At 38.2% G+C, this 14,823-nt stretch overlaps 1 protein-coding gene across 1 annotated transcript; it reads right to left on the bottom strand.

Annotated features, from left to right (window-relative positions):
* Positions 1 to 2,255: 2,255 nt before the first annotated feature.
* LOC138881010 (uncharacterized) lies at positions 2,256 to 2,867 on the bottom strand. Its single transcript, XM_070161199.1, has 2 exons — positions 2,533 to 2,867; positions 2,256 to 2,445 (listed from the first exon to the last, which is right to left on the bottom strand). Exons 1-2 carry the CDS (start codon positions 2,865 to 2,867, stop codon positions 2,256 to 2,258), a joined length of 525 nt encoding a protein of 174 aa, XP_070017300.1.
* Positions 2,868 to 14,823: the final 11,956 nt, after the last annotated feature.

Here is a 14,823-nt window from a genome sequence, read left to right as displayed (position 1 = left end):
ACGGAATAAGAATGGTTCTTCCCAATAGTATTGCCGACAATCTCTCAAAAACTTCTTCTTTTGATAGGATTCTAATCCATCCGGAATAAGGTCACTAGCCAAGTAGTTAGCAATATCGGCATACCAAGGAGAAAAAGTGCTAGATAGTGCCAATATGTGTTCATCCGGGAAAGCATCATTGATTTCAAGATCTCCCTTTGGTCTCCCTGCCTCTTCAAGCCTTGATAAATGATCCGCCACTTGATTTTCCTTCCCTTTTTTGTCTTTGACTTCGTTGTCAAACTCTTGCAACAACAGGACCCACCGAATTAACCTAGGCTTTGCATCATTCTTTGCCATAAGATAGCGAAGAGCAACATGATCTGTGTATACTATCACGTTGGATCCTAACAAGTAAGCTCGGAATTTCTCAAAGACATAGACAATGGCAAGAAGTTCTTCCTCAGTCACCGTATAACTCATTTGCGCTCCATTGAGTGTCTTGCTTGCGTAATAGATCGGGTGAAGAACCTTGTTGTGACGTTGGCCCAACACTGCTCCAATAGCTACACCACTGGCATCACACATGAGTTCGAATGGAAGAGACCAATTGGGTGTGACAATAATAGGTGTCGTGGTGAGCTTTTGCTTCAATTCCTCAAAGGCTTTGAGGCATTTCTCGTCAAAGACAAATTTTGCATCTTTCTCAAGGAGTTTGCACATAGGATTTGCAATCTTGGAAAAATCCTTGATGAAACGCCTATAAAATCCGGCATGCCCCAAGAAACTTCGGACACCTTTAACTGAAGTAGGTGGAGGAAGCTTGGAAATGATCTCGATCTTTGCCCGGTCAACCTCTATGACATGTTTTGAGATTTTATGCCCCAATACAATGCCCTCATCCACCATGAAATGGCATTTCTCCCAGTTAAGCACAACGTTGGTCTCCTCACATCTCTTGAGCACTTTTCTAAGATTGTTAAGACAATGCTCAAAAGAGTCACCTACCACCGAAAAGTCATCCATGAAAACCTCTAAAAAATCCTCCACCATGTCGGAGAAAATGGACATTATGCATCTTTGAAAAGTAGCCGGAGCGTTGCACAAACCAAACGACATCCGACTAAAGGTAAAAGTTCCATAAGGGCAACTGAATGTTGTATTCTCCTAGTTCTCCAATGCTATATTGATTTGGTTGTAACCGAAATATCTATCAAGAAAGCAATAAAATGACCTTCCCGCTAGCCGATCAAGCATTTGATCAATAAAAGGCATAGGGAAATGGTCTTTGCATGTGGCACTGTTGAGTTTCCGATAATCCATACACACCTGCCATTCGATCACCGTTATTGTTGGGATGAGCTCATTTTTATCATTTTCAATCACGGTCATGCCTCCCTTTTCGGCACACATTGCACTTTGCTCCCCCAAGAACTATCGGCAATGGGGTAGACTACCCTGACATCTAACCACTTGATGATTTCTTTCTTTACCACTTCTTGCATGGACGGGTTCAACCGTCGTTGGTGCCCTACACTTGGTTTAGTCTCATTCTCCAATTGGATCTTGTGTTCGCAAATTCCGGCAGGAATCCCTCGTATGTTCGTAATTGTCCATCCAATAGCTTGCCTATGCTCCTTCAAGACCTCTAACTATTGTTCTACATGCACATCATTCAACAAAGAAGAAACGATTACCGGTAAAGTATCATTTGAGCCAAGAAATTTATACCTCAAGTGTGGTAGAAGTGGTTTGAGCTCTAGTTGTGGTGGCTCAATAATAGAAGGCTTTGCGGGAGGAGTGGCTCTATTCTCCAAGTCGAGAGAGAGCATCGCCGGAGCATAAGTGTAGGACCCAAGCCCCTCCAATGCATTGACTGATTCCATATATCCTTCCATATTTTCACCATCAAAGTTCACTAAAATAGCCGCCAACGCCGTACCGAGGCATTGTTCTTCCATCTTTATTTCAACCGCATCTTCCACTTCATCAACAATATCAATCACCGAGATGATTTCATATTCATGTGGTAGTTTCATACCCTTGCTTGCTTGGAATGTGACCTCTTCATCATTCACACAGAATTTGATCTCATTCCATTCTGAATCTATTAGTGCTCTTCCTGTGGCTAGGAATGGTCTCCCCAAAATGATAGGGATCTCTTTGTCAATCGCACAATCAAGGATTACGAAATTGGCGAGTAAATGAAACTTTCCCACTTTAACAAGCACATCATCGACAATTCCCACCGGTCTCTTTATGGAACGATCAGCCATTTACAATCTCATACTTGTTGGCCTTGGCATACCTAAGCCTGCTTGCTTGTAAATGGAAAGAGGCATTAAGTTGATGCTAGCCCCATTATCACAAAGGGCTCTTGCAAAATCATGTTCCCCAATAGTACATGGAATAGTGAAAGCTCTCGGGTCTTCTTTCTTTTGAACGGTGGATGTTGCAATGATGGAACTAACCCGGTGAGTCACATTCACCACTTCATTCTTGGCGGTTCTCTTCTTGGTAATCAAGTCTTTCAAATATTTAGCAAAACCCGACATCTCTTGAAATGCTTCCACAAATGGAATATTCACCGATAATTGCTTGAGAATGTCATAGAACCTTTCGATTTTGCTATCATCAACCTTCCTAGCAAGTCTTTGAGGGAATGGAGGAGGAGGTCTAGGAATTGGTGGTAGAGTTTTTGGTGTCTCTTTTACCTTTTCCTTTACCTCTTCACGGTTTTCTTCTTGCACTTTCAATTCTTCCGGAACCTTTTCAACTTCAACAACACTTGGCTCTTCAACCTCAACCTCTTGTTCGGACTCTTCAACTCCAACCACTTGTTCACCCTCTCCTTGTAGTACTTTCCCACTTCGAGTAGTAATTGCCATGACATGAGAAGTTGGACCACTCCCACTACCCTTTGGGTTCACAATTGTGTCACTTGGAAGTGTCCCTTTTTGCTTCGGATTTTATTCCCTAGAGAGGTCTCTCATTTGCATCTCCAATTTTTGAATGGATGTGGTATGGGAGCCAACAAGCTCAGTCATGTTCCTCATAGAAGTGTCAGACTTCTCTTGATTTTTCAATACCTGTTCAAGCATGCTTTCCAACTTGAAATCACTTGAGGAACCTTGATTTGAATATTGAGCCTTTGGAGGAACATAAGGGTTTGAACTCCGATTTGAGAAGTTGTTGTTGTTATTCCAATTTCCTTGATTTGAGCTGCCTTGGTCAATTCGCCACTGTTGGTTGCCTTGCCCTTGCAGGTGAGGACTCCATTGGTTTTGTTGTCCTTGACCTTGGTATTGTTTCCTTTGATAACCTCCTTGAGAGTTGTGACATAGTTTGCCTCTTTAAAGTCTTCATTTGATATGGGTTGCACATCCTCCACCATATTTACCTTCTTCGTTTGGTTTTCGGTGAACATCTTTTTCAGCACATTGACATTTGTGGCAAGCCCTGCAATCACTTGATCTCTCTCTTGATTTTCCTTGATCATAGTGGTCAAGGAAGGAGAACCATATGCAATTCCACCTGTGGTGTCTTCTGAGTGCCATGCTTGATTATGTTTTGCCATTTTGTCAAGTATTTGTGTGACCCTTGCGAATGATTTGTCCATAAAAGATCCATCAGCTGCATTCTTGGCTATAGATTGGTTCATAGGATCCAAACCCATGTAGAATTTCTCCAACAAAATAGAGTCCAGAAAAACATGATTGGGAGACCTCACCAAGTATAACTTGAATCGATCCCATGCCTCATGTAGATGTTCTCCCGGTACTTGCTTTAAAAAGAAAATTTAATCTCGGAGCTCGGACTTCTTGCTTTGCGGGAACCATTTAGTAAAGAATGCTCGGACAAGCTCAGGCCAAGAATGAATGGAGTTTGGTGGCATATTTTGAAGCCATTTCCTTGCGTCCCCAGCTAGTGAGTACTTGAACACCCTCAACCTTAGGGCATCATCAGAGACGTTGTTCTGCTTATGCATCGCACACACACCTAAGAAGTTTCTAAGATGTTGTGTCGGATCATCATCAGTGGAATTCCTGAACCCATCCGCTTTGAGCATAAGGATTAAACCATGTTCCACCTTGAAAGTTGCAGCACCAACAACCGGAGGTACAATAGCATTTGTATCCTCGATGTACTCATCTATGTCCGCAAAAGGATTTTCTTCCATTTGTTCTTCCATTTCTTCTTCATATTCGGCCATATTCTCCTATCAATACCAAGCAAAACAAGCAAAGTGTGATGGAATAGAATAAGACGCAAAGTAAAGCACACACTAATTAGTAATTTCAAAACTGTATTCCCCGGCAACGGCGCCAAAATTTGATACGCTCAAATTACACTTTAATTAAATAGTGTAAGGCGGTCGGTATCAAATATAATAACCCAACAAGGTTGGGGTCGAATCCCACAGAGAATAGGTGTGAAACATTACTCGAGTACTGTGTCACTTGACTTAAGTCGTAATTCTATTTGGTTAATTGTAACAAGAGTATAATATAATTGTGATTTGAAGAAATAACTAATTGTAACTTTGAGAATGTAAATAGTTTGATTTAGGAAACCAAAATTGTGTCCCCTTTAATGAAGTGTAATGCTATCAGTGTTAATATGATATATTTCTAATGGAAGGTTCTTTAGATATGCAAATAATTTCTAAATGACTACCAAATATTTTTCAATAGTTGGGTAGTATTTCCTCTTTATGATTTTTCCAAATATAAAAGAGTTGCAATTAAGAACAATCAATATATGCCAAATAAAACTCACTTATTCCTAAGCGATTCTATTAAACAAGGTTTAAAGCCTTGAGTTTTTGATATTTACTTCTACCAAATTCTAACTCACTTTTCCAAGTAAAGAAAGAATTTAATGGCACTTGTTAATGTTTGTAACCACCAACAATAAATGAAGAATGAGAAATAAATATATATCAACCAACCATTATACATATATTCAATGTTAAACACCCATTAACATAACACCCATTTAGGGTCCACAACCTTAGTATTTAAAGTTAGCTACACATGTAAAATACAAAAGGATGAGAATATTTAATGCCATAAAGCTTAGAAAGTGCAAGATTCTTCCTTCAAAAGCTTCCAAAAGAGAGGAATATTAAGGATTTGGATTGTAGCTCAAAAACCAGACAAGATGCCCCCACAAAAACCCAATAAATCTATTTATAGTAGGTCAAAACTCAGGACCAAAATCGGACAAAAATACCATTTCCAGGTCAATTATGCAACCGCATATCTGTCGCATAATAGACACGCGGTCCGCATTCTCTTCATGGCCATCACATTTCCAAACCCTAGTTTCCAGGCATACATCGCATTCACGTTCTACGATCCGCATTGTAGATATACGATCGCATTTCTCATCGCGTTTTCCACCTTCAGCAGCTTTCACAACAAGTTTGCGGTCCATTATGCAGCCCGCAAACCTATTATGCGATTGCATAATGGACTGCATTTCTTGCACTGGACTTTGGCCAACAAACTGTTGGGGTTTGCGATTCCTTTGACCCTTATGCGGACCGCATGTTGATTTGCAATCCGCATTTCCATATTCGCATTCGCATTTTGCTCTTTTCTTGTCCTTTTGTGGCCTTTTGATTTCATTCCATGCTCTTAGGTCCTTAAACCTCATACATTGCAAAAACATTAAAATTACATAAGTATAAAAGATAATTGCATTTAAAACAAGCTAAAATCTAAGCAATTTATATTAAATGTGCCGAAATTCTCTGGCACATCTAGGATAAACTTGGGGACTTAATGTTGAAGATGGGGATCAGCCTCTGAACCGTCTTTCCTTAAATCACCTTTAGAACTTTCATCTTCGGGTGTAGAGAAACTTTGGCGTTGCTGAATAGTTTCGATTGCATCCTTTGACTTTGCAATCTCAGCTTCGAGATCAAAGTTTCAATACGCATGTTCAGGAAGGCCTAACTCACATCTAGAGTTAGTTTATCCTCGAAAGCCTCGTAATATTTTTCCAATTGTTCAACTTCAACCCTCAATTCTTCTATTTTAGCTTCGACATTCATAAGAAACCTTCAAAGGTTCAAGAGTAGCTTTAAGGAACTTAACTTTGTTAGAAGAGGTATGGAGATCTTCTTGGGCTTGAGTTAATGCTTGTATCATATCACACACATACACTTCTTTTTTATTCATAAGTTCTTTCAAACTTCGAATCTCTTCAGTTGCCATTGAGTGCTGCTCCGCAAAGGTGGCTTCCATACTATCCTTTTCCTCCTCTGCCTGATTGGCAAAAGCCTTTAATAATGCTAACTCAGTAGTAGTGGTCCTTAGTTGTTGCCCTAAAGTCTTTTTTTCACCAGCCAGAACGTCCTTCACTAACTGGAGGCTCTCAAATTGTTCCTTCCAATTGTCAGCTTCCGTGCTCAACTTCCAAGACACTCTCCTCATTAGCTTTGTACCTGTTACGTTGACCTGTAAAAAGGCAAAGGAAAAACGTTATAAATTTAAAGAAAGAAGAAATGAAAGAGATAAGAGAAGAAAAATATACCTTGAGAGAAGAATGAATAACATCATCCATCCAAGTGATAGAGGAGTGGGATTCAAGTTTCTCCCCTTCAAGGGGGACAATTAAAGGTTTCAACCAAACCGCAGTAAGTTCATGCCCTCGGGAACTTCAATCATAACCTACTTCATACCTCTCCCACTGGAAGGGCCAGCTTCATCACGAGGAACAACAACATGAGTAGTAGCAGGAGTAGCAGCGGGAGAAACAGGGCCTATAGGAAGGGTTGCAAGAGGTGGCTCATCGGAAACAAAGCCAAACTCTTCTTCTTCACCCTCAAATCCTTGAGCAAAAAGCCTCTCAAAAGGATTTGAAGGGGGTTCAAGGCAAGACCAACATTTTCATCCTAAAAAATGTCTAAGGGGACATCTTCAAGCTCCTCGATTAGGTGAAAAGGCACGGATCCTGAAGGCTTGTTCTAAGGAGCGTTGGATTCATCATCCAAGAAAACACGTCTTCTGACTCGAGGCTTCTTCACTAGGGAGCCTTCATCTTCTCCCTCTTCATCAGAGGCGCGAGATTCTTTGTTTTTTCTCGTTGAAGAGGACATATTCAAAATTCGCTCCTGAGCAGTGTTGACATCGAGTCTAATTGTAGGAGCGGAATCAGGACGGATTCTGCGGATAGCAAATCCTGAAAGTTACAAAGGATGTCAAAAAATGAAGGAAAAGTGAAAAATTCACAGTAACGTAAAGTAACATACCGTGGGTTTTGACTTTCCACCCAAACTTTTGGAATAGAAATTTCCAGAATATTTGCTCTATAGGAGCGACACACAACATTTTCTCTATCCAATCACGGATGTCGGGTAGTTCATCGAAAATTTCCATGATTGCTGAAACACAAGAAAATACGGATAAGAAAATTAGTATTCTAAAAAAGAAAATAGCATAGTGAAGAAGCAAAGGAAAATACTCACGTACAAAGTTTCACTTCTCGAGAAAAGGCATGTTCTCTTCTCCCACTAAGGCATGAGTGGGAACATCCATGAACTGAGCATACAAACCTCGGTCACGATCATCTTTAGGACTGACCAAGACTCTTTTCTTCTTGCTGCAAGTGTGAAAACAACCTCATGAAAAAGCTTTGGGGAATACAGATTGAGGAGATAACAAAAAGAGAAAGCGGCGAAAACTAAGCCCGATAGATAGCGAAGGCAAGCCACAACCCTCCATATTATCGGGCCTATTTTTCCAAGGCAAACGTTGAAATTACAACATAATTCAATAATCATGGGGTCAATAGAATGGTTGAATCCTAAAGTGAAAGGACAAATGTAGACAAACAAATAACCCTCACGGTAAGTGGTTATTTGGTCATCGACATTAGGGGCTATGATTGAGAAGTCTGATTTCCAATAACATTCTCGGCGTACTAAAGGGAGGAGACCAGAATTGATCAGAGAAGGATAGTGATCAGAAAATTTAAGTGTTTCTATGGAAGAAACTTTTTCTTCCATGCTTCACAATCAGATTTAAAAGAAATTTTTTGAGGAACAATCTCTAAACTACAGGCTCTAGTAACGGTTCATTTTGATTTCTAGCTTTAGAAGAAGATATAAGAGTAGATGAGGATTTAACTTTGTAGGAAGAAAAAGGTTTACAAGAATTTTTCTGAGAAGAAGTGGTACTCCGACTCGATATAGATCCTAGGCCACGAAGCCTACCACCTCTATTCCTACTTCTAACCGGAGCTATAGAAGGAGGAAGTCATCCACTATAATAGCCGGGGATCAGACGATGAAGAAGGGTTTGAAGACCGTAAAGCCATTGTTAAGTATAGTAGAAGCATGGAGAGAAAAGAAAAGTTGCAGAGAAAGCTTAGAAGGGAACGAAAAAGAGTAGAAGAAGTTTTGGAAGATGCGTGATGCGGTATTTATAAGAAAAAGGCGTCATTATGAATCGTCATCATGGAACCGTCATGTCAAACTGACACAACCGTAGAAAACCTAAAGCGACAATGCAAACTATAAAGCTAATCACAACAAGACACGTGTCTCGAGCATTAAATGGAAGAGATGTACATACCTTCACTTCTAATGTAAATCATAATGATATCGGGAAGAGGCAGCAAGACATACCCGTCATAACTAAACTTACGACTTCCTGAATATTCAGTTGAGAATATTCAGAAAGTGGGAGAATTATCTGTATTTGTGGAAAAATAGACTCGCCCATGGATAATGATATGATGATAAGTGGCATGAGAGTCAAAGTAAAAAAGAAGAATGAGGGTTAGGAGAAGCATGGGTAAAATACCCACAGAAGTTTTTACAAAGATACCGCATCTAGCAACTGGAAAAGAAGAGATAGGCACGAGATACATGATTAAAGACTACAAAGAAGGAAAACTCATTAATAGCCACAAATATGGAAAGAAATTCACATAATCCTTGATTGTACGCGATTGAATATTATTACTATAACCGTTACAAATTACACAAGTAACGACAATCAAAGTAATAAATATTAGTAACTGGCGAAAATTAATTAGGAAAAACAGTTACATATTGTACCCTTATATAAACCTCCCTTACTATATTGTGTACGATCATCAAGGAATTCATAAAATTATACTGTCAATCAATTATATTTTATACTGTGTTATTTGAAGAATCTGGTTCTCTTTTCTCGGAAGGAAGCGACGACTATCAATAAGATTTTTTCTCCTTATTCTCTTAATATTTTATGATTTCTTGTTTGTCTATATTAGGAAAAGTGAAGTAAAATTGGTTATTAAAAATCCAAATTATTCTACTATTTGCTTTGACCACAAAAATTATTTTTTGGCTAAGCAGTAGACTAACCAGTCACCGAAGGAGGATGGCTAATGGCTGGATTGGCCATGAAAATACTATAGGGTTTAGCCACCCTATAGTGTTTTCTTAGGAGAGAGAAGATTGTGTTTTTCTCTTAATGATGTACCTATAGGTTCACTTGCTCAATAGGTTAATTTAAGATTTTTGTAGCAGCATGATAATTGGGCGAGTTTAGTAGAGCTCAATGAAAAAGATGTTGAAACAACTTAGAGAGCTAGCCACCGAACTTAAGGGAGTCCAAGCTTCTGTGAGACTCAATTAACAAAGCATAAGTGTATTGGGGGGAGCTTGACTGATGCAAGTTAGTGAATGGGCAAGTAACACTCCAAACACTTATTCTACTCCACCATTTCTTGGGCACATACACCAAACGGCACTACCTCAAACTACCCTACAATGGAATACTCCAAATGAAGTTCCACACCTTCAAGTTCAACATGGGGATCCATAAGATGATCAGGAACCTATCTCTATGAGGAAGATGAAGAGGATTATGAGAATTTTGGTTACAAAACCATGGTGATGAATACTATTATGGGCTGGCTTACCAAGAGGGCAAAAAGGAAGAGGAGGTAATGCAAGAGGAGTCTAAAGAGCCTTTCATAATAGTCGTCAAGAGAGGAAATATGGAAACCACCAACCAAGGGCTTCAAGATTTGGACAAATCCAAAGCAACAATAATGGAGGACACTTTGAAGGCAATCATGGAGATCAAGATAGGGGGTAAACACTATCAAGATTACTCTTCCTACCTTCAAGGGAAGTAGTGATCCGAAAGAATATTTGAATGGGTGTTTAAAATGAGAGGATATTCCAAGCAAACAATGTTACTCAATTTGAGGACTTTGCTTGTACTTGGTTGCTAGTATGGAGGAAAAGGTTTGTGCCCGACTACTACAAACAAGATCTCCTCAAAAGAATCGACACTTTAAAATTGTGTTTGCAGAAGTAGACCATGCTATGCTGATTCCTTTTATAGCGACACTAAATATTGAAATCTCTTCACCTATGAAGAGACTTTAAATGATGCTTACCAAGCAGCTATTCAAGTTGAAAGAGACTTGAAGGAAGATAAATCATACAAGTCAAAGAGTTATAGTTTGTGGAACAAAGGGAAAGATATTTGGCTGTATTAGTTTAGCAGTTATCAACCAATTATCAGTCAATTTGTCAGTTAATAAACTAACAACACCTTCACAAATAAATTTATATTTTAGCCCACTGTAAGTTACAAATAAAATTTATAAGTACTAACACCTAACAAAATAAGAATAAGAAGAAATACAGGTAGTAACATTAACGTTAAGAGAGCCATTAGTTGTTGGACGGTGTAAAGCATACAGACTAGTAACAAGCCATTATTCTCAATAACTCCAATCACAATATGGCATTTCTTGTTAATAGGCAAGAAAATAATTAAGCAGTAAAAACGGATGCTCTCAACCAGAAAATAAAGAAAAGAAACTATATACTACCTAATTAAGATATGCAAATGAAAATGAAAGACCACCGAAAATCCCGAAAGCAAATTGCATAGTGTGCACAACACTTAATTTGTATACTCTTAAGAAAAAAATTCAATGTTATTCCTTAGCATTTTACTAAGAAGGAAAGTTCATGTAGATATGACTATTGTTTCCAGAAAAATAGTAAAATTAACAAGCATGACAATTAAAAGTCTGCAAGACTTTTGCAGTAACCGTTCTTGAAATAAGGAGATAGGATTTCTAAGATGACTTTATATACATAGGCATTAATAGTTTTTAGCGGGTTAATGGCTAAACCAATAAGAAAATTAAGCACTTTGCACGAAAAATTGCTAACTTATAAATTTTTAAAGTGTTTCCCAATCACAATAACCCGATACCAATACATTAATAACTTTATTTTGTGATTAATTAATTACTAGTTATGGTTTGGTTTTGAACAACCTAACCACAACCTGAGGGTAATTTTAAAAGTATTCTAACTATTGGAGTAAATTTGGCTAGATAGTATAATGGTAGGAAAAAATTTGGTCTGATAATGGAAATTAAATATAAATAATATTCAAAAGTAGAGGAGTAAACATCATCACTTTTCCAATAAGATATCATAAATGTCAAGGCTTTGGTCATATGATGGTATTCTCCCAATAGGAGGGCAAATATCATCAGCGAAAGTGAAGAGGTGTCTCATGAAGAGCTATCTAGTGAGAAAGATCAAGAAGTGTTTGATGGGGTAAAAGATGAACCAAACGTACCTAGTTGTATTGTGAGAAGGATGACGTTCGGATAACATCATCAAGGATGATCTCGATCAAAGGGGAGAACTTATTGCTTGTTAGACGTAGAGTTGGTGAGTACTCCTTGGTTGTGGATAGTTCTAGTTGTATGAATGTTTCTAATAATGGTATGGTTGAAAAGTAGGGATTAAAGACATTGAATCATTCCCATTCATATAAATTGCAATGGTTAAATGAATATAGTGAATTTAAAGTGATAAGAAAGTTTTGGTCAAATTTAGCATTGAAAAATATGAAGTGGTATGTGATGTTATCCCAATGCAAGACGTGATCTTGGGAAGATTATAGAAATATGATTGGGGTGCTACCCATGAGGGTAGGATAAATTGATACTCCTTCTTGTATAAGGGAAAGAAATGCACTTTTTTCCTTTATCTCATTTGCAAGTGAATGAAGAATACAAAATCATGAGTAAGTTGAGAATGAAAGAAATTGAGAGAGAGAATGACAGAGAAAAGAAGAGAGGAGTAAAAGAGTGTCTAATGGAAAATCTAGAGTGGAAAAACGAAAACATGGGTTGAGTGATGTGAGAAAATTGCCACAAGAAAAAAGAGATTCGAAGAACGAGGGGAGAAAGGCTAAGACAAAAGAAAAAGTGTGCATGATAATAAAAAGCCACGTGTATATGAGAGAGTTAGAGGAAGGGATGCCTATTATTTGTGTTGTTCATAAAGATTATATTTTGACTACTAATACCTTAACATCTTTTTTTCCAAGTATTATCTCTTCTCTTTGCTAGATTACAGAGATATTATTTTTGGAGGAGATTCCAAATGAATTTTCACCTTTGAGAGGGATTGAGCATCAAATTCACTTTATCCTAGGATCTCAAATCCCAAAAAAAGCGGCAAGATGCAATCCGAAGGAATGAAAGACCTATAACGACAAGTGGAGGATTTACTTGACAAAGGATTGGTCAAAGAGAGTTTGAGTTCTTGTGCTGCATTGGTCATTGTTGTTCTGAAGAAGCATGGAACATGGATAATGTGTGTGATTGCTGTGTGTCAGTAAAATTATGAAAAATTATAGCCACAATTTTCCTCACTTAGACGATAACTTGAGCTTAGTGGTGTATGCTTATTTTCAAAGATAAATTTGAGAAGTGGGTATCATTGAATTAGAATAAAACCCGAGGATGAATGAAAAATAACATTCAAGACTAAATATGAACTATATGTATGGATTGTTATGCCATTTAGGTAGACAAATTTTTCAAATATATTTAGGCAAAATACATAAGTACCCACCTAACCTATGGCTCAAATCTCCCTTACACACTTTCTATGGACGATAATAATATTACACACGCAATCTTTTAAAATTGTGCCTAATACACACTACGTTTGCCAGATGGCACGTGCGTGTTTAACAAAAAAAATGAGCGCGTCAAACCAATGCATTATCTGTCCAAGTTCTTATATAAGCACACGTGTCTAAATCTTATTTGTCCACTTATTTTTGTTAATTTAATAATTAAATGAAAAGAAAATGATATCCAAGCCCTTCTTCCCTATTTGGAGCCCTCTCCGGAAACCGGCGACAACCGCAGCCTCCTCATCTCCTCCCTCTTGCATCTCCTTTAAGAAGATGTCAGCCATAACTCGTAATACCGGCAACGACCTCAAGCAACAAGCCGAGAACTCCATTTCCATGTCTGATCGATGAGCTCAGATCTTCTCCGCGTGGGTGGAGCTATCAGATCTTTCGGCAAGCTGGTATTTTTCATTCAAATCTGGTCTCGTTTGGTTAAAAAAAGGCAAACAACAGCGACCTCCATTTTCGATCATTGTTATAGTGGCAAACCCATCGGTAACAATGGTGATTCCATAGCAAACAAAACAAACAAAACCTAGAAACTAAAAAAAAAGTGAAAATTTTATAGACTAAAAAATGGTGAAAATTCATGTTAATATTTTGTTCTGGTGGGGATTTTCGATGGCTGAAGGAGTTTAGAGGAGGAGGTCGACGGGTATGGGGTTCGTAAGAAGATGAGAAACGTGGGGGGTAGGGGGCTTTGTTTCTTTTTTGTTTGTTTTCTTTTAAATATTATCAATTGGTGTAAATTTAGTATTTTTTTTCTTGAGTTAGGACACGTGTCACGACCTTATTGGCGCGTGACCTTGCACATATTTTGAAAAGCTGGTAAAAAAAAAGTGGTGTGTACTAGCTACACTTTAGAAAAATTGCATGTGTAATATTATTATCGTCCACAGAAAGTGTGTAAGGGGGATTTGGGTCATAGGTTAGGTGGGTACTTTTGTATTTTACCATATATTTATGAAGCTTATGAATCATGTGCTTAAATCGTTCCTTAACAAGTTTATTGTTGTTTACTTTGATGGTATTTTAGTTTAAAGCAAGCCTCTTGATCAAGTGGTTATTTGATTCAAATTTTTGATGTATTGAGACATGAGCAACTTAATGCTAATATTAAGAACTGTAACTAATAAGAGTATCTTGTGGATATATATGATAGTAAGGTTGAGGAAATTAATTGTCCAATACCTAAGAGCATTGGTGACATTTAAGAGATTCTATGGTCTAGCTAGCTTTTGTAGGAGATTTATCAAGGGCTTAGTACAATAGCCAGTCCATTTACCAAGGTGATTAGGAAAGACAGACCCTTCTCTTGTGGTGAGAGTCAAGAGAGGAGTCCTTTAGAATTGAAGGAAAGCTTAGTTTTGCTTCTCTTTTGCAACTCCCTAAATTTGACAAGACATATTTGGGCGGAGGGGGGGGGGTGATGCTAGTGGGTAGGAATTGGAGATGTACTAATGCAAGACCAAGAACAACAACAACAACAACAACTTAGAGTTGCCTCCCACTATCCTAACCCGAGTCTTAACTCAATCATACATGTCCTTAATCGCCCTAATGTAAGCGACCGACATACCTTTTGCCTCCAGGCATCTCCAAAGAACCTTCCTAGGCACCTTGTCATACGCTTTCTCCAGGTCAATAAACAACATATGTAGATCCTTCTTCCTATACCTGTATTGTTCCACCAACCTCCTAATAAGGTAGATAGCTCCGTAGTTGAACGACCTGGCATTAACCCGAACTGGTTTTCGGATATAGATACCGTCCTCCTCACCCTTACTTCTACCACTCTCTCTCAAACTTTCATTGTATGACTTAGTAACTTGATACCCCTATAGTTGTTACAACTCTGGATATCACCTTT

Source organism: Nicotiana sylvestris, chromosome 11 (assembly GCF_000393655.2).
Source record: "Nicotiana sylvestris chromosome 11, ASM39365v2, whole genome shotgun sequence".
NCBI classification, from domain to species: Eukaryota; Viridiplantae; Streptophyta; class Magnoliopsida; order Solanales; family Solanaceae; genus Nicotiana; species Nicotiana sylvestris.
The sequence above is the reverse complement of the archived record's forward strand: the minus strand, read 5'-3'. Positions and strand labels throughout refer to the sequence as shown.